This window comes from Citrus clementina, unplaced genomic scaffold, assembly GCF_000493195.1.
Source record: "Citrus clementina cultivar Clemenules unplaced genomic scaffold, Citrus_clementina_v1.0 scaffold_8, whole genome shotgun sequence".
In the NCBI taxonomy this organism is placed as follows: Eukaryota; Viridiplantae; Streptophyta; class Magnoliopsida; order Sapindales; family Rutaceae; genus Citrus; species Citrus x clementina.
Window position 1 is genome coordinate 16367023 of NW_006262022.1, and position 20281 is coordinate 16387303.

Sequence of the window (20281 nt, forward strand, 5' to 3'; positions counted from 1 at the left end):
GGACAGCAGCGAGCTGCTGCAGTCAAGTTCCGGAAGGCTTCCTCGCATTCTGGGGTCCATTCTGTTTTCTTTCCCCTCCTTATCACTTGAAAGAATGGCTGACACTTATCTGTAGCTTTGGATATGAATCTGCTCAACGCCGCCAACCTCCCCGTGAGGCCCTGCGTCTCCTTCAGGTTACGAGGAGACGTCATTTGCACAATCGCCTGGATTTTCTCGGGATTTGCTTCAATCCCCCTATGGCTCACCATGAATCCCAGGAATTTCCCCGACTCGACCCCAAAAGCACACTTCTCCGGATTGAGCTTCATCTTATACTTCCTCAAAAGCTCGAATGTCTCCTCGAGGTGTCTGACATGTTCCTTCGGGATCTTGGACTTGGTGATCATGTCATCCACGTACACCTCCATGGTTTTCCCGATCAACGGCTTAAAGACTTTGTTCACCAGCCTTTGATAGGTGGCCCCAGCATTCTTGAGACCGAATGGCATCACCCTGTAACAGAACAAACCTTGGTTAGTGATGAAAGCCGTGCTCTCCTCATCCTGCTCGTACATGGGGATCTGGTTGTATCCCGAGAATGCGTCCATGAAGCTAAGCAGACCATGTCCAGCTGTTGAATCTACTAGCTGATCGATCCTTGGTAAAGGGAAGCTGTCTTTTGGGCACGCCTTGTTGAGGTCTGTGAAATCCACACACATCCTCCACTTGCCGTTTGCCTTCTTTACCAACACCACATTTGATATCCACTCCGGGTAACTGACTTCCCGAATGAACCCTGCTCTCAGGAGCTTCTCCACCTCGTCATTTACAGCCTCATACCTCTCCTGGTTGAAGCACCTCCTCTTCTGCCTTACTGCCCGAGCACCTTTCTTTATTGCCAGCTTATGACACGCTACCTCAGGGTCAATCCCTGGCATGTCTTCATGTGTCCAGGCAAACACATCAGCATGAGCCTGTAAGCATTTCACCAACTCCTGCTTTTGCTCTCCCTTCAGTCTCGACCCGATTCTGATCGTCTTTCCCGGGTTCCCTGGTCCCATGCTTACCGTTTCCAGATCCTCTACAGGTTCTTGCCTGCCAGTCTTGTTTTCCACTCGGGTATCGAGGGATGTTATCTGCATTGCCTCCCTTGCTGCCGAGGAGTAGCAGCTTCTTGCGATCCTCTGGTCTCCTCGTACCACTCCTACTACCCCATTCACCCGGTACTTCAGAGCCAGATAATGGTTGGACAACACCGCTTTGCTCATCCTAAAAAACGACCGACCTAGGATCATCTGGTAAGGACCTTCTTCCTCCACTACGACAAAGTCCAGTATCATTGCTCTTTCTGTCGGGGAGCTCCCAATTGTGATAGGTAGTTCGACCATGCCCAGAGGAACCAGCTTCCCTCCTCCGAACCCCTTCAAGGAGGTGTTGGTGTGTTCCAATTTCCGGTCGGCTATTCCCATCTCTTCCAGGGTTGACTTAAATAACACATCAACTGAGCTCCCTGTATCAACCAGTATCCGGTTAAACTTCTTGCTAGCGACCGTAGCCTTGATGACTAAGGCATCCTCGTGGGGGTATAAGATCCCTTCCTCATCCTCATCCGTCCACATGATTGGCACTTGCCTGACCCTTGCCCGTTTGGCTGCTGGGGTGTTGAGGAGTACCTCTTTACTGGTCATGGCGTACCTAGCATAATTTTTTCTCGATCTGTTTGAATCTCCGGCCAACGTTGGGCCCCCCGCTATCACCCTTACTGCGGGCTGCTCGTGCCTCAAGATTCTATCACTCTGCTCCCCTTCATCTGTTGTGGCCACCATCGGGAAAGTCCCATCCATAAACTCGCCCAGGTACCGATTTCTCACCAGATCTTCGACTTGGGTCTTGAGATCTCTACACTCTGCTGTGGTATGGCCATGGGTGCCATGGAACTTACAATAACGTCCTCTATCCCTCCTGTTGGGTAGCTTTGTTATTGGTGTAGGGAGGTGCAGCAGCCCTCGATCCTTTATGGCCTCGTACACCTCATCCAGGGACATCTTCAAGGAAGTGTACCGCCCATAGTCCGGGTTCTGGTCGATCAAGTGCACTGCTCTTTCTCTGTTTGCCCCGCTCTGAGTTGGGGGCGGTGGAAGTACTTCTGGTCTGCTCGCTCTGCTACCGTGGGGGTGCTGATGAAGATCACCAGATGCCAACTCATGCCTTCTCCAAGGCTCCCTAGCTGGGGAACGAGGAGGTTGCGCCCTGCTGCGCTGATACTGTGGTGGCCTTTGATGAGGCTGGTAAGCGGTGACCCTGCCTCCTACCCCACTACCGGAGGCCTGGTGGTCCCTCCTCCTGATCGGCCCGTTCCCTGGTAATGCTTTCATCTCTCTCCTCCCCAACCCTTCTAACTGGTCTGTCTTGATCCGTGCAGCCTTCTCCTCTTCAATCTCGATGTCTCTTTTAGCCTATTCGTATGCGGCCGCATACGTTTGAATAGCTGGGCTTCTCAAATTGTACCACAGCCTTCCTATCTTCACCCCTTCTTTCAATCCCCTTAACGCCTGAGGGTGGTTGAAGGCTCCCAAGTCGAGGACAGCCCGATGAAACCTCTTGATAAATTCTCGAAGGGTTTCTTGCTCCCCCTGTTTCATGCTTTTCAGCTCCATCATGTCATCTTCCGGTGACATCGCCCCACTGAACTGCTCCGCGAATTCCTGGCACATCTGCTCGAAGGTTTTAATGCTGCCCCGAGGAAGTTTCCTGTACCATTCTCGTGCACGTCCCTCAAGGGATAGCGGGAACACCCTGCACCTTTGGGATTGAGATAATCCTTGTACCCCAGTCATGTCGTTGAAGCGCTCTATGTGCATCAGCGGGTCAGTTCTTCCCGCGTATCTGAGGTCGGGGAGGCGGAAATCTCTCGGAATAACTGCCCTCATGATCTCTGCTGCGAGCGGTGATTCTCCGTCCAGCATTATCCTCCAACCAGGGGCTCTGTTCCTCCCTTGCATATCGTCAATTATCTGCGCTAGTCTGCGCACTTCCTCCTCCAGCTGCCCTGCACGACCAGGGTCACGTGCTGCAACTTGATCCCGCTCTTGCTCTACATCTTGCAAGTGTTGCCTCAACTCGGTTTCCTCTGCATTCACCACCCCGTCGTCCGCGTCACAAGTCTGTCTTGCCGGGGACCGCTCTCTTTCTCTGTGAAATTCTCCCCGTAAAGGTGCGTTACCCCTCTCACCACCAAATCTCCCTGTGGTTTGACTTCTCCCCGCACTATCGGGACCTGGTGCCACTTCGCCGCCTCTCACCCTTCCCTCTTGGGTTACCCTTCGCTCGCTCCGTAGCTCATGCAGAATGATTGTCAAGGTCTCCATCTGCTTTTCCATACGTTCCATCCGGTCGAACATGACTTTTTCCCGTGCTTCACTGACTATCTCCTGTTTGGGAGAAATACGTCGACGAGACCAGGCATGGTGAGCAGATATCTGGGGGCAGAGTTCCTCGAGACAGTGTGTTCCGTAAAAGCCTGATGTGCGGGGGAACAGGAGCAGAAATATCCTGCTCGTCCATGAGCACGTCATCCGCGAGGTCAATTTCCTGTAAGAGGCATAAGATCATTCCGGCTAGAGGTCGAGAAGCGAGGAGACCCGGTCGACGGCAGTTGGCAAGACATGCTCTCCAGCCCGAGAATCTAGGCACGACAGCCACGCTTTCCCCAGAACCGTGGCGTAACACGCAAGATCCCACGTTTTCCCATAACGCAGCAGTCAGAGTCCCGTTACACGCAAGATCTCACAGAATCACGACAACCACGCTTTCCCCAGAACCGTGGCGTAACACGCAAGATCCCACCTTCGCCCATAACGCAGCAGTCAGAGTCCCATACCGTCTGGCAAAAAGCGGAAAACGGGGATTCGGAGAAGCCTATAAAAAGGTAGCCAACGAAGGTAAAAAGGTTAGCATTTTTTAAGATAAAAGAAAAAACCACGAAAAAGCCATAAGACCTGTGGCAAGCGTTCCCCGAACCTTCATATCTGACTTGAGCGTCGGAGGATTTGCGCCGGGAGAACAGCCGGCGTACTCTGACTTGTCTGTGTGTGCAGGGACATCCGGAGAAGAAGCATTACTAGGAGACCTCTTGGTCGTGGTAAAGTTGATCGAGCAGAGATCCTGGTCGCAAAACGAGGAGAACCGGAATCTCGCATCAACATTTTGGCGCCGTCTGTGGGGATTGGAGCAAAAAGCTTCTGCTGATAGCAAGAAGAGAGGTGGAGTAAGCGAAAAGCAATGGAGACAGGAGGAAGTAGTGCACAAGGGGGTGATATGAGGCTTAACGATTCCGTGACGCTGAGGGAGATAGTCAGTGAAGCACGGGAAAAAGTCATGTTCGACCGGATGGAACGTATGGAAAAGCAGATGGAGACCTTGACAATCATTCTGCATGAGCTACGGAGCGAGCGAAGGGTAACCCAAGAGGGAAGGGTGAGAGGCGGCGAAGTGGCACCAGGTCCCGATAGTGCGGGGAGAAGTCAAACCACAGGGAGATTTGGTGGTGAGAGGGGTAACGCACCTCTACGGGGAGAATTTCACAGAGAAAGAGAGCGGTCCCCGGCAAGACAGACTTGTGACGCGGACGACGGGGTGGTGAATGCAGAGGAAACCGAGTTGAGGCAACACTTGCAAGATGTAGAGCAAGAGCGGGATCAAGTTGCAGCACGTGACCCTGGTCGTGCAGGGCAGCTGGAGGAGGAAGTGCGCAGACTAGCGCAGATAATTGACGATATGCAAGGGAGGAACAGAGCCCCTGGTTGGAGGATAATGCTGGACGGAGAATCACCGCTCGCAGCAGAGATCATGAGGGCAGTTATTCCGAGAGATTTCCGCCTCCCCGACCTCAGATACGCGGGAAGAACTGACCCGCTGATGCACATAGAGCGCTTCAACGACATGACTGGGGTACAAGGATTATCTCAATCCCAAAGGTGCAGGGTGTTCCCGCTATCCCTTGAGGGACGTGCACGAGAATGGTACAGGAAACTTCCTCGGGGCAGCATTAAAACCTTCGAGCAGATGTGCCAGGAATTCGCGGAGCAGTTCAGTGGGGCGATGTCACCGGAAGATGACATGATGGAGCTGAAAAGCATGAAACAGGGGGAGCAAGAAACCCTTCGAGAATTTATCAAGAGGTTTCATCGGGCTGTCCTCGACTTGGGAGCCTTCAACCACCCTCAGGCGTTAAGGGGATTGAAAGAAGGGGTGAAGATAGGAAGGCTGTGGTACAATTTGAGAAGCCCAGCTATTCAAACGTATGCGGCCGCATACGAACAGGCTAAAAGAGACATCGAGATTGAAGAGGAGAAGGCTGCACGGATCAAGACAGACCAGTTAGAAGGGTTGGGGAGGAGAGAGATGAAAGCATTACCAGGGAACGGGCCGATCAGGAGGAGGGACCACCAGGCCTCCGGTAGTGGGGCAGGAGGCAGGGTCACCGCTTACCAGCCTCATCAAAGGCCACCACAGTATCAGCGCAGCAGGGCGCAACCTCCTCGTTCCCCAGCTAGGGAGCCTTGGAGAAGGCATGAGTTGGCATCTGGTGATCTTCATCAGCACCCCCACGGTAGCAGAGCGAGCAGACCAGAAGTACTTCCACCGCCCCCAACTCAGAGCGGGGCAAACAGAGAAAGAGCAGTGCACCTGATCGACCAGAACCCGGACTATGGGCGGTACACTTCCTTGAAGATGTCCCTGGATGAGGTGTACGAGGCCATAAAGGATCGAGGGCTGCTGCACCTCCCTACACCAATAACAAAGCTACCCAACAGGAGGGATAGAGGACGTTATTGTAAGTTCCATGGCACCCATGGCCATACCACAGCAGAGTGTAGAGATCTCAAGACCCAAGTCGAAGATCTGGTGAGAAATCGGTACCTGGACGAGTTTATGGATGGGACTTTCCCGATGGTGGCCACAACAGATGAAGGGGAGCAGAGTGATAGAATCTTGAGGCACGAGCAGCCCGCAGTAAGGGTGATAGCGGGGGGCCCAACGTTGGCCGGAGATTCAAACAGATCGAGAAAAAATTATGCTAGGTACGCCATGACCAGTAAAGAGGTACTCCTCAACACCCCAGCAGCCAAACGGGCAAGGGTCAGGCAAGTGCCAATCATGTGGACGGATGAGGATGAGGAAGGGATCTTATACCCCTACGAGGATGCCTTAGTCATCAAGGCTACGGTCGCTAGCAAAAAGTTTGACCGGATACTGGTTGATACAGGGAGCTCAGTTGATGTGTTATTTAAGTCAACCCTGGAAGAGATGGGAATAGCCGACCGGAAGTTGGAACACACCAACACCTCCTTGAAGGGGTTCGGAGGAGGGAAGCTGGTTCCTCTGGGCATGGTCGAACTACCTATCACAATTGGGAGCTCCCCGACAGAAAGAACAATGATACTGGACTTTGTCGTAGTGGAGGAAGAAGGTCCTTACCAGATGATCCTAGGTCGGCCGTTTTTGAGGATGAGCAAAGCGGTGTTGTCCAACCATTATCTGGCTCTGAAGTACCGGGTGAATGGGGTAGTAGGAGTGGTACGAGGAGACCAGAGGATCGCAAGAAGCTGCTACTCCTCGGCAGCAAGGGAGGCAATGCAGATAACATCCCTCGATACCCGAGTGGAAAACAAGACTGGCAGGCAAGAACCTGTAGAGGATCTGGAAACGGTAAGCATGGGACCAGGGAACCCGGGAAAGACGATCAGAATCGGGTCGAGACTGAAGGGATAGCAAAAGCAGGAGTTGGTGAAATGCTTACAGGCTCATGCTGATGTGTTTGCCTGGACACATGAAGACATGCCAGGGATTGACCCTGAGGTAGCGTGTCATAAGCTGGCAATAAAGAAAGGTGCTCGGGCAGTAAGGCAGAAGAGGAGGTGCTTCAACCAGGAGAGGTATGAGGCTGTAAATGACGAGGTGGAGAAGCTCCTGAGAGCAAGGTTCATTCGGGAAGTCAGTTACCCGGAGTGGATATCAAATGTGATGTTGGTAAAGAAGGCAAACGGCAAGTGGAGGATGTGTGTGGATTTCACAGACCTCAACCAGGCGTGCCCAAAAGACAGCTTCCCTTTACCAAGGATCGATCAGCTAGTAGATTCAACAGCTGGACATGGTCTGCTTAGCTTCATGGACGCATTCTCGGGATACAACCAGATCCCCATGTACGAGCAGGATGAGGAGAGCACGGCTTTCATCACTAACCAAGGTTTGTTCTGTTACAGGGTGATGCCATTCGGTCTCAAGAATGCTGGGGCCACCTATCAAAGGCTGGTGAACAAAGTCTTTAAGCCGTTGATCGGGAAAACCATGGAGGTGTACGTGGATGACATGATCACCAAGTCCAAGATCCCGAAGGAACATGTCAGACACCTCGAGGAGACATTCGAGCTTTTGAGGAAGTATAAGATGAAGCTCAATCCGGAGAAGTGTGCTTTTGGGGTCGAGTCGGGGAAATTCCTAGGATTCATGGTGAGCCATAGGGGGATTGAAGCAAATCCCGAGAAAATCCAGGCGATTGTGCAAATGACGTCTCCTCGTAACCTGAAGGAGACGCAGGGCCTCACGGGGAGGTTGGCGGCGTTGAGCAGATTCATATCCAAAGCTACAGATAAGTGTCAGCCATTCTTTCAAGTGATAAGGAGGGGAAAGAAAACAGAATGGACCCCAGAATGCGAGGAAGCCTTCCGGAACTTGAAGCAATACTTGCAGCAAGCTCCGCTGCTGTCCACACCGAGGAATGGGGACAAGTTGTATCTGTATTTGGCGGTATCGGATCGGGCCGCCAGTTCTGTTCTGGTGAGAGAGGAAGAAGGAGTTCAGTATCCGATATACTACACCAGCAAAGCCCTGCTCGACGCTGAGACCAGATACCCACCGTTGGAGAAATGGGCGCTTGCCCTTGTGGTTGCTGCTCGGAAGTTGAGGCCATATTTTCAAGCCTTCCCGATCTCGGTAATAACAGATCAGCCATTGCGTCAGACTCTGCACAAGCCAGATGCCTCTGGGCGGCTCGTCAAGTGGGCTGTGGAGCTGAGCGAGTTCGACATAGACTATAAACCCCGCGCAGCGATAAAGGCCCAGGCAATGGCCGATTTCGTAGCTGAATTCACAGAGCCCGAAACATGCTTAGGTCAACAAGATGCAGTTATAGGTAATGACGAAACTCAAGTATGGCAGATGTCTGTAGATGGGTCATCAGGGGAGCGGGGTTCAGGAGCAGGGATTGTCCTGGAAGGCCCAGAGGGGGAGGAGATCTCTTATGCTGTAAAGTTGGAATTTGCAGCCACAAATAACCAGGCAGAGTACGAAGCCTTGATAGCAGGCCTAGAATTGGCTAGGGCCGTGAAAGCAGACAGAGTTAAGATCAGAACTGATTCCCAGCTGGTTGCGAATCATGTCAGTGAAAGATTCCAACCAAGAGAGGAGAAGATGGAACAGTACCTGAAGATAGTCAGGCAGATGATGGGGAAGTTCGAAGCAGTGGAGGTGATACAAATCCCCAGGGAGCAGAATAGTCGAGCAGACATTTTGGCTAGGATGGCAGCAGTAGCCGACCCAAAAATGCCAAAGTCGGTCCCTCTAGAAGTGAAGTCCAGCCCAAGTATCGAGCAGAATTTGGGGGTGTTGCGGATAGAACAAAAATGCTCATGGAGGGACCCGATAGTTTCATACCTTAGAGACGGGGTATTACCACCAGATAAGCTGCGAGCTCGGAAGATTAGAGCTCAGGCCTCGAGATACACGATGATCGATGGGGTACTGTATCGGCGAGGATACACATTACCGTTCCTTCGGTGTTTGGATGACGACGACGCGGATTACGTGCTGAGAGAAGTACATGAAGGAATTTGTGGAAATCATTCTGGCGGGAGGTCCCTGGCCCACAAGGTCCTAAGGCAGGGATATTTCTGGCCGACAATGCACCAGGATGCGCAAAAGAAGACCAGGGGTTGTGCAAGCTGCCAGAGTTTTGCAAGTTTCTCCAACCAACCACCAGAGAAGCTCACCTCTATGGCCTCCCCTTGGCCATTTGCTCAATGGGGAATTGATCTGATCGGCCCATTGCCAAAAGGACGAGGAGCAGCAACACATGCAATAGTTGCTATAGATTACTTCACGAAGTGGATAGAGGTGGAAGCCCTTACCAGGATCACGGAGAAGAAAACAACAGACTTCGTGTGGAGAAACCTGGTCTGTCGATACGGGATCCCTTATGCCTTGGTAACGGATAATGGCAGGCAGTTCGATAATCACAGCTTCAGGGATTTCTGCCAGAACCTCAGGATAGAGCTGAAGTATTGCTCGCCTGCTCACCCTCAATCGAATGGACAAGTAGAAGCCGCCAACAAGACCATCAAGAGGCTTCTGAAAACCAGGCTTGGTGCAAAAAAGGGTGCGTGGGTTGACGAGCTGTCAGGTGTGCTATGGGCATACAGAACAACCCACAAAACCGCAACGGGGGAGACACCGTTCGCTTTGGCTTTCGGACACGAAGCGGTCGTGCCGGCTGAGATAGGAACGACCACACACCGGACAGATCATTTCAATGAGCAGGAGAACGACGAGCAGATATGTTTGAATCTTGATCTGCTGACGGAAAGGAGGGAGCAAGCAGCCGAGCGATCAGTCACTTACCAACAGAGGGTTGCTCGGTACTATAACCAGAAGGTGAGCATACGGCAATTCAGGGTCGGAGACTGGGTACTGAGAAGAGTGAATCAGAGCACCAAAGATTCGACTCAAGGAGTGCTGGGACCGAATTGGGAAGGGCCATATAGAGTCAAGCAGATAGCGGGACCCGGAGCTTACAGGCTGGTTCGCGCGGACGGCCACGAGGTGAAACGCCCATGGAACGCAGCACACCTCCGAAAATACTTCCAGTAAGATTTGTTCACATTTGAGAGCTATTTCTGCTCATGCTCATTATGGCTTCTCTTTTACGCTTTATGTCCCAAACAATTTTATGTAAGTCGAATCCTGCCATTAATGAAGCAATTTTACGCTTGAAACCAAGAAATTATCCAAGGCATGCAAAGGCTCGCCAAGTCTCAAAGCCTGTCTTATGGCGAGACAGAAGCCAAGCATGCCAGGATCTGCTCGGCCACGAGAAGGCAGCAGAATCCCAACCTTTGAAGAATCCAAGGCATGCAAAGGCTCGCCAAGTCTCAAAGCCTGTCTTATGGCAAGACAGAAGCCAAGCATGCCAGGATCTGCTCGGCCACGAGAAGGCAGCAGAATCCCAACCTTTGAAGAATCCAAGGCATGCAAAGGCTCGCCAAGTCTCAAAGCCTGTCTTATGGCGAGACAGAAGCCAAGCATGCCAGGATCTGCTCGGCCACGAGAAGGCAGCAGAATCCCAACCTTTGAAGAATCCAAGGCATGCAAAGGCTCGCCAAGTCTCAAAGCCTGTCTTATGGCGAGACAGAAGCCAAGCATGCCAGGATCTGCTCGGCCACGAGAAGGCAGCAGAATCCCAACCTTTGAAGAATCCAAGGCATGCAAAGGCTCGCCAAGTCTCAAAGCCTGTCTTATGGCGAGACAGAAGCCAAGCATGCCAGGATCTGCTCGACCACGAGAAGGCGAGCAGACTCCAAAACGTTTGAAGGAATTATCCAAGGCACGCAAAGGCTCGTCAAGTCTCAAAGCCTGTCTTATGGCGAGACAGAAGCCAAGCATGCCAGGATCTGCTCGACCACGAGAAGGCGAGCAGACTCCAAAACGTTTGAAGAGATTATCCAAGGCATGCAAAGGCTCGCCAAGTCTCAAAGCCTGTCTTATGGCGAGACCAAAGCCAAGCATGCCAGGATCTGCTCGACCGCACAAAGGCAAACCGAATCCCAGGCATTGAAAGATCTTAAAAGGCATGCGGCAAAACCATGAGCCAGGCCGGAACCTGCTCGTCTAGACAAAGACAAGCAGATTCTCAAACGAAAATTAACTCATAATTACAACACAAGAAAGTAATCAAAAAAATATCTTTATTAATTGGTTAATGATTAACAGAGGGGATAATCTTCATGAACATTGTCCATTACAACAAAAGAAATATATCAAAAAGACGGCGGATCAGTGAGCCGAGCAGCATCGGTTGGCTGGACCTCCTCAGGTGCGGGGGGGGTATCGCCAGTTGCGTTCGGGGGGGTGCTCGCCTCGCCAACTTCAGCAAGGATTGCACGAGGAGGAGAGTTTTCCTCCTCAATCACGATCGGCTCCACCCCCTCGGCATCTTCCTTGGCCGCCTCCTCATCCATATGCCGAGCAACGCCAGCTGCAAGGTCATCCATCTTCAGGTCAGGGTGTTGCTTCCCGAGGACGGCCATGATGCAACGATAGGAATGCCGAAGTCCCTGGTCGTACTGGTTGTCGGCCTCCCTCTCCAAGTTCTCGACCCGAGCTCGGTGGGAGTCACGGAGAGACTCGAGCTGAGCCTCATACATAGCCTTCTGCCTTTGCAGATCCTCCTTGACCTTGGTAAACTCCTCCTCGAGGGTAATGGCTTTTGCTTGAGCAAGTGATTCTTGCTCTATCAGCCTCAGATTCTCGAGATTCAGCTCCCCTGCTTTCTTCTCGGCAACGTCAGCTCTGTTCGTCGCCGATTGGATATCCTCCTTCATCTTCCGGTCGTAGCGGCCAACCTTAGCCTTGTAATAGGTGGTCATGCAGCTGAGGTGGAAAGCGCTATGCTGCATGGCCCCCACCAGCTCACCCAAGGTGCGGCCGTCAAAGGCCTCCAGGTCCCTCTTGCTCACGGATTTAGTTAACTCATTGAGGTAAGGGACCAGATGTTCCGCTCGGCTGTCAGGTAAGCGAGATCGAGGCCCAACAGGAGGAGAAGAGGTAGCAGGATCTGTGGCTACTCCACTAGCTTCCCCGACTTTTACAGGATCCGGAGGTAAAATCTTCAAGGGTGGGGCCTGCTGCACGATGTTGGCCCGTTTTGCGGTAGGGGCATCCTTACTCTCGTCCCTCTTCGTGGTTGGAGGTCGAGCACGTTTTCGGGTCAGAGCCCCAATCACAGCGTCCTCCATCCTATGGCCAGGAAGTATCAAGCGAGACTCGAGCAAGTTGTACGTGGATATCAGTTCCCGGCTCGAGCAGGAATTGACTAGCACAGCTTCAACCCGTTTGAGCTGGCCGGGCCGGAGTGGGAAATGAACGCCCCAAGAAACTACAATTTAAACAGACACTTGGTTAGAAACAAGCCAATGAAACAAGAACAATTATGGATACAAGGCATCTGGAGCGAGCAGGCAACCTGGGACCTTGAAACGGGGTGGGACCCGATAATCCTTCCCGTCCATTTGTGCGACCTGACCCCAAGGACCCCCAGCAAAAAAGAACTTTCTCTTCCAATTCCCACCACCACCAGTAGGGAGGTCGGTTATAGGTTTCCTGCTCTTGGTGCTAGATTGGAAGTAGTACCAGCCGGCATCTTTGGGGCTGCTCTTTAGCTGGTACAGGTGCTTCACCTCATCAACCGTGGGCTCGCTTTGGCAACATCTGTCCCACAATATGAACAGACCAGAGAGCACTCTCCACCCATTGGGATTCAGCTGACCAAGAGCTAGATTTAGCCCGTTAAGTATCCGGGCAAAGTAAGGTTGCAAGGGACACCTCAGCCCGTACTTAAAGCTGTCCAGATACAGGGTAACATATCCCCTAGGAGGCCGGCTGGGAGCATCTTTCTTTCCCGGGACCTTGAGAGGTATCTCGCCAGGAATGCTATACCTCAGCCGGAGGTCCTCGAGCTCATCAAACGTGGTCGTGCACGTCATGTAATCAATAGCATAATCCCGCGATAGGGCTCTACCTCCTATTGTACTCCTCCCCTCTGGTCGCGGCGCTCCCGATGGGGACGCCTCACCAAAATCATCTCCTCGACCCTCACTCAAAGTATCCTCAGAGTCAGAAGATCCATCCTCACCATTACTCCCGCTCGTAGAGGTCGTTTGGGGAGACATGCTCCTAGCACTAGTCCTGACACTAGACCTAATAGGCTCTAAGGGGACCTCAGGGTCAAAGGCGGGATCGGTGAGCAGACTAGGCAGGAAGTCCAACTCGTCGTCATCAACCTCAATGACCTTCTCTTTGCCTTTCGACATTCCCTAAACTCTAACCACAATACCACCAACTACTACCCAAACAGAAGAAAAGAGAAATTATCTACAACTATCCGAGGCCAAGGAGATAGAAGAAATACCTGAAGTAATGGTTCAGTCGGTGAAAATCAGAGATGGAGGACTTTCACGCCGGAACTTCTTTGCCGGAGAGACAGAGACGGAGACGGAGTGGATGATGAGTATGCCGTTCGAGAGGATTTGGCTTTTCTAATAGGGACGGACTCTTGGGTTGCCAGCATTTAACAGCGCCGAATCCCGAGGGCCTCATAACCGTCGGTTTGAAATTCAAATGGAGGGGGGGATTTCCGCCACGTCACCCCGTCCGCAATTAAATGCGACATGACTCTTGGCAGCCTTTTCCAGTCCCACGTGAGCGAGTACTATCGAGTTTCTACCGCTGGTCCACTACATTACCCAACACCAGAAACTGGGGGACCGGTGTTTGGGAGAAATACGTCGACGAGACCAGGCATGGTGAGCAGATATCTGGGGGCAGAGTTCCTCGAGACGGTGTGTTCCGTAAAAGCCTGATGTGCGGGGGAACAGGAGCAGAAATATCCTGCTCGTCCACGAGCACGTCATCCGCGAGGTCAATTTCCTGTAAGAGGCATAAGATCATTCCGGCTAGAGGTCGAGAAGCGAGGAGACCCGGTCGACGGCAGTTGGCAAGACATGCTCTCCAGCCCGAGAATCTAGGCACGACAGCCACGCTTTCCCCAGAACCGTGGCGTAACACGCAAGATCCCACGTTTTCCCATAACGCAGCAGTCAGAGTCCCGTTACACGCAAGATCTCACAGAATCACGACAACCACGCTTTCCCCAGAACCGTGGCGTAACACGCAAGATCCCACCTTCGCCCATAACGCAGCAGTCAGAGTCCCATACCGTCTGGCAAAAAGCGGAAAACGGGGATTCGGAGAAGCCTATAAAAAGGTAGCCAACGAAGGTAAAAAGGTTAGCATTTTTTAAGATAAAAGAAAAAACCACGAAAAAGCCATAAGACCTGTGGCAAGCGTTCCCCGAACCTTCATATCTGACTTGAGCATCGGAGGATTTGCGCCGGGAGAACAGCCGGCGTACTCTGACTTGTCTGTGTGTGCAGGGACATCTGGAGAAGAAGCATTACTAGGAGACCTCCTGGTCGTGGTAAAGTTGATCGAGCAGAGATCCTGGTCGCAAAACGAGGAGAACCGGAATCTCGCATCAACAGTACCAGTGATAACATTGCTGATATATTGACAAAACCAGTTCTCATTGCTAAGTTTGAGCATTGCTTAGACTTAGCTAGTACCTGTAAAGGGTGAAGATACAGATGCATGAGATGCAGAGATTCAGGTTTAAGGTGGAGATTGTTGAATTATGAACCTGAATTGTGGACTGTAGGAAAACGACTTTGTCAATTGAAAATGGAGTCGTAAAACGACAAGTTGACAGAAAGTTCTTGTTGATCATACGACATTAGTCTGCTGTCACACAAACAGCATAAGTAATGCACGTGATCGGCACGTGTGCTTACTTATTTATGATAAAACTAAACGGCAGCTACAAGTGTCATTTTACTTAATAAATGTTGTTATGGCAGTTACTTTTGGCGGGAGATTTCTGGGTTTGTTTAAATAAACCCAGAACCTGAGCTGGTGAGCAGCACCTCTTTCTGAAATCTTCCTAAGTTGTATATAAGGTTTTCTAAGGCTTAGTGTAAGGGTATTCAATTCATGATAACTCTCTAACCAAGCTTGTAATCTGTTGAGTATCAATAAAATCTATGGCTTCTGTTTCTCAAGAGAATGGAGGCTTCTTCTTCTCCATCTCTGTTAAATCTCATTTAGTTTGTTTCTGATTTGATTTACAATACATTCTTGACATAACAAGATCAGTGTGTGGTAGTTTCTTAGGGTTTCGAGTTGGGGTTAATCAATTCTAAGTCGAATACGTATTTATTTCAGCTAGATACATAAATTCCATAATGAAATTTTTATAATGTGGGAGGAAGGAATTTTAATGCCTGTGCTTGTACCTTAAAATGCCATAAGTTATTGAGAAGTAGCAAGTTGTATGCTTCATGGATGGAACTTGTCTGCTTCAAATCTTAAAGCAAGGGTGTTGGAACTCAAGGAATGAGAAGTATCATAGAAGGTCGTTCATCTAACAAGAAATTTCCTTGAATGGATCAAGCCATAGCAATATTGCCAGATCCAGATTCTCTCATAATCTAATTTTTCCTAAGATTTATAGAGGAATTTAGTGCATGATAATTAAATAATTCTATAACAAAAATTAGATCTATCCCTAACTTTCCTTAATAAACACAAAAATCACTGTTCGGATAGATAATATTCTAAAACTAACTATACTAACAACAGCCGTTAACTCTTTTTTCCATTTCCTTTAGTCATTCTTTTTTTTTTTTCACTTACCTTTTCTTACATAACAAATTCAAAACCTCCTCGTCAATTTTCATATTGTTTCAATCACCCAATCATGCATTCTGAAGCAATGTCATGAATCTTGTGTCCATCCTAACAACCAAAATTTTAAAAAGAAAAAATTCCACTGAAGAGTAAAATAAATATTGAAAACAAAACCAATCTATACAATATTACCATACCAAATATCAAGACGAAAGGATTCACGATCCCCATGTAACAGGCCAATGTTTATGATGTAATAAGCAGTAAACAAAAACATGAACAAGATAATGCTTGTATCCTTATGTATTGCCCTTATTATTATCATATTCTATTAGATAAAAAGCTTAAAGAGAATAGACAAACAACACAAGGTATGAAGAATGCTTCCTTGATTCCAGCGGGCAAGCTTCCATTACATTCTACATTCTTTATTTATACATCACATTTTGTACTGCCATGACAGCTATTACATCATTTGATAAACGCTTCAGATTTATTCCCTAACGAGACAATGGCTCAGACTTTGAAGCCCTTGCTTAATGCTAGCTCTTCGTTTTCCAGCAGCTGCTTTATCTTTAAATATTCTGAGAAATAAGGCCAACACAAGAAAGCATAATTAATTCAATATAGCTGCACATATCATCCCATGCTTACTCCTACCCTCCAAGTCCAATGATTCCAGCCTATCCAGGATTGAACACAACAAGATGGATTTTATCCTTCTCCATTTTGACATTGCATTCTTGAGACGCTTGTGATTATATTTATTCTGTGTTCAGAAATGTAATCCTGAAGCCTTGTTTTGCCAAGCACTGTTAAAGCTCCATTAGAGGAATATAGTTACATGGCTAGTTACGACCATAACATGTGGATTGGCCATTCTAACCTTGGTTTTTAGCTATGCAATTTCAAGTAACTACACCTTCATGGGAAGTCTGCTTGGAGTAAGCCAAATCTTCAATAAGAGAGTGATTAATAATATAAATATTCTGGGATCAATTTATCTAAAATTAAATTTTAGAGGATGCATGATTATCTTATTGAAAAATAAATGAGAAAAAATGACAAAACAAAAGATATGAAACTGTTTATTGGGTAACAAAACAAAAGACAATATAATGCTTACTAGTAACCAAAATTCTGGAGAAAATTGACATTTATTTAAGACAAAAAAGAAAAAGAAACATCCATCAACATGCAGTAACTGATAAATCATTGAAGCATCATTTTTGGGCAATTTTATTAAGAGCATCCAAAGATGAGTCTGATTGCAATTGCGCAATGAATGCGGTCTTCTTGTTAACATTGAGTTGTAAGACTTCAACTTCTCTTAACAAATTCAAATACTCACTTGTCTTTTCTTTGTCCATTAATTTCATCATTTCCTTCATAGCATCCTCTTCCATGATCCCCATATTTTGTGCATTAAATTTGGCTATTTCTTCCCAAAGCAGATCAGTCAGAGCCTTAGCAGAAACAGAAGCAGAATCAAAATCTTGTTGTTCAGCCATTAATTAATATATAAAGATTTGGTGGTTTGAAGGATATCAGAAAAAGAGCTATCTAGCTAATTGTGATGAGAAGTTGAAAAATTTCTATTAATAACAAATTGGGAAGAGAAACGACTGCTATATATTAATTTACTCATTAATATAATTATTATAGAATTTTCTATAATTCTAATTATTTAAGTACTTTGGGAAAGCATATGGTGATTAATTAGTCAATGGTCATTAAATTATGCTGAAAAATCATGGTTGTAATTAATTAAAATTCAAAACCATTCCTCTGAAGAGACACAGACCACTCAACTTAGGTAGCTAGCCGCAATCCATTTATTTGCACATTATTTGATAATACACACGCACACATGCATCCCAATATGTGATAAATCTTTCACATTGCTCGACATGTCTCATAGTTTAATATACTGAAAATATTCATTTCCATTATATATGGTGATGACAAATATTGAATAATGTTACACAATATTTTATAATTGACATGCAGCTAATGTAAATGGTGAAGAATTAATTAAGATTTTTATAGTAACACAATATTCTACGTTAAAATACTTTTCTCCCTCGTGAGTCCTGATTACTTGAGCAAATTAACTACACTTCCTTTAAAAGAAAAGCAAAGAGCAAAAATTCATTTTTTAAACTTCAAAGGATGTTGCTCTTCAATGTTTTGGTAAGTAGAAAAATGATGTATTTTCTAAACTTCGATTAGAAAATATGATAAATTATTAACTTTCAAGTTATTTTAATTTGCACTTTTGTCAATCTTCTAGTGAAAATTGGTCGACTTTCTAGTTTGATAAGACTACAAGATCCTTCTAGAAATAACGATTTTCTGTTAGTAACAAATTAATTGAGAAGAACAACCTACACTGTTCCACATTAATTATTATAAAATTTTCAATAATTTTGATTAACTTATAAGTACGTTGGGAAACCACATCGTGATTATCGAGTCAATGGTCATTAAACTAATGCTTGAAATTAATTGTGGTTGTAATTAAAATTCAAAACTATTCCTTCTAACTTTGATTTAAGATAACGGTCAACTCACTTAGGTACCTAGCAATCTACTTATTTACACATTATTTGATAAAAAAGATTTTTTTTTGTCCCCAATATGCATGATGACATAAATTAATTAAATCTTTGACATTGCCCAACAATATATAGTTTAGGATACTCAAAATATTCATTTCCAATGTGTATGGTGATAACAAGTATTGAATGTTATACAACATTTTATAATTGACAGCTCATGGAAAATGGTGACTAATTAACTACAATTTTGGAGAAGGTAACATTTATGGAAGACATCAATTCAATTCAGAGAAGAAATTATAAAAGAAAAATGAATTATTTAAATTATCAATCAATGTCATTATATAAACCAACCTCATATTTCATTTTATCATCTAAATTATATTTCTAGACCATGGATCTTGAAAATTTAATAGTTGCAGATTCTGAAGATCAAGATGGCCAGAAAGTTGACAAAAGATCTGTACAGCCTCAGGTTTGGACTGAGGAACAAGAGATTTGTATTTTAAATGGTCTGATAAAATTCTCAACGAAAAAAGGAATCGATCCTTTAAAACACAAGAAAAGATTCTTTAGTTATATTAGAGGATCACTTGCAGTGGAAGAGGAATTTACCTTAAGTCAACTCAATGACAAGTTGAAGAGTTTGCAAAAGAAATTCAAGAACAATTTGAACAAAGGTAAGGGTATTTCTACTCCCCATGAAAATAGACTTTTTGAGTTGTCAAAAAAGATATGGGGTGATGATATAAAATGTGTCCCAGCTACAACTGAGGCAAATATTGAGAAATTTGGTGAGTTGGGAGAAAATAAAATTGAGCAAGTGCTGGAACAATTAGGAGAAGCTAAGAGAATTGAGTTCAAGAAAGAGTGGGACGAGCTTCAGATTTTAGAATTGAAACTCACTGTGAAGAGGGCAGAATTGGTTCAATTTCAATCTGAAATTATGCTAGATGCAATGATGAAGAAGTTTGCAACAAATTAGTGAACTTGAAATTAAGAATGCTTGAAGAAACTTTAGTCGTTTATTATTTGTGTATGTTGTTTTACTTGCTTTAGTTTGAATATGATGTAAGTCAAGAAGCCTTCAAGGGCTCTCATTAATGAAGATGCTAAACAAGATTTTTGTTTTTTAATATTTGTATTGAATTGTTGTAAACAGCCTTTGAAATTCAATTTTTTTTTCCAGATTTTCATTGAACTTTATGACTCCGATGTACACTTTTTGTTTTTTAAATGGCATGTGGAAATATTTGACAATTAAACACAACACTTAGAAATATTATTGAAAGATCTTTGATGAATTCTCGGATTTATTTCAGTCATTTACTAACAATAAGCCTAGCTAACTAGGATTAATCAAATTAATTTGGTTCATTTTGGTGGCATAGTGATGCGGTAATTTTTTTTTTTTTTTCAGTGCACTGTATATGCATGTCATTGGACTTTTTTGATCTCTAATTGGTTGAACTCACTTATCTTAACATTCAAATCTTCTCCTTTTTAGCCAGAGACAAAACTAACTTTCTTTAAAAGTGTATCAACTTTCCCAGGATGAGCTCAATAATTATTTATTTATTTATTTATTTGCTTGTATTAGGCTTCTTCCCGAGGGATTTTTTATGGGAAATATTTGTGCAACCACCTTTTACTCCACCTATGTAAATTATGGTTTATTGGGTTAATTCTAACATTGATTAATTATATAAACTCATCCAACTCCTCTTGATCGTTACGCATACTAAGCAACTTTATACCAGGAGCCTCTTCCCTCTTTAATTTCAGTAACCTGTGAGCTACCATGAACCAAAACAACATGAAGCAATCTTTGTGTGTGAAAGAGATGTTGCAATTTCGAAACAGTTACATGCAAGGTTTGAATGAGGATGTGATTGAAGAATTGATTGGAGAATCAAACAAAGCTGAATTAGAGAAGAAACGGACTCAAATTAAAATACTGGAACTGGAGCTCAACTTGAGGAAATCAAGGGTACTTCTATCCCAAATTAATGTCATCTTAAATGCTTACAATTAACATCGTGTCTTCTTCTTCTTCTTCTGAAAGTTAATACCAGTAGTAATTCATTAGAAAAATGCTCAGTTTATTTATGAAAATTATGTTGCATTTTTGTACTCGTTTCTATTATTAATCTAATATGACT

At 46.2% G+C, this 20281-nt stretch overlaps 2 protein-coding genes across 2 annotated transcripts; one reads left to right on the top strand and one right to left on the bottom strand.

Annotated features, from left to right (window-relative positions):
- Nucleotides 1-11075: 11075 nt before the first annotated feature.
- Nucleotides 11076-13127, bottom strand: LOC112096417. Its single transcript, XM_024179841.1, has 2 exons — nt 12548-13127; nt 11076-12193 (listed from the first exon to the last, which is right to left on the bottom strand). Exons 1-2 carry the CDS (start codon nt 13125-13127, stop codon nt 11076-11078), a joined length of 1698 nt encoding a protein of 565 aa, XP_024035609.1.
- A 5386-nt stretch (nt 13128-18513) lies between these two features.
- On the top strand, nt 18514-19104 carry LOC18034053 (transcription factor STKL2). The gene has a single exon (XM_006423866.1). The coding sequence runs from the start codon at nt 18514-18516 to the stop codon at nt 19102-19104; it is 591 nt and encodes a 196-aa protein (XP_006423929.1).
- The last annotated feature ends 1177 nt before the right edge of the window (nt 19105-20281 follow it).

Coding starts and splice junctions, on each gene's coding strand:
- LOC112096417 (XM_024179841.1), bottom strand. CDS start 13,127: ATGTCGAAAGGCAAAGAGAAGGTCATTGAGGTTGATGACGACGAGTTG. Junction 12,194..12,547: donor TGGGTGGAGAGTGCTCTCTG/GTCTGTTCATAT, acceptor TTTAAATTGTAG/TTTCTTGGGGCGTTCATTTC.
- LOC18034053 (XM_006423866.1), top strand. CDS start 18,514: ATGGATCTTGAAAATTTAATAGTTGCAGATTCTGAAGATCAAGATGGC.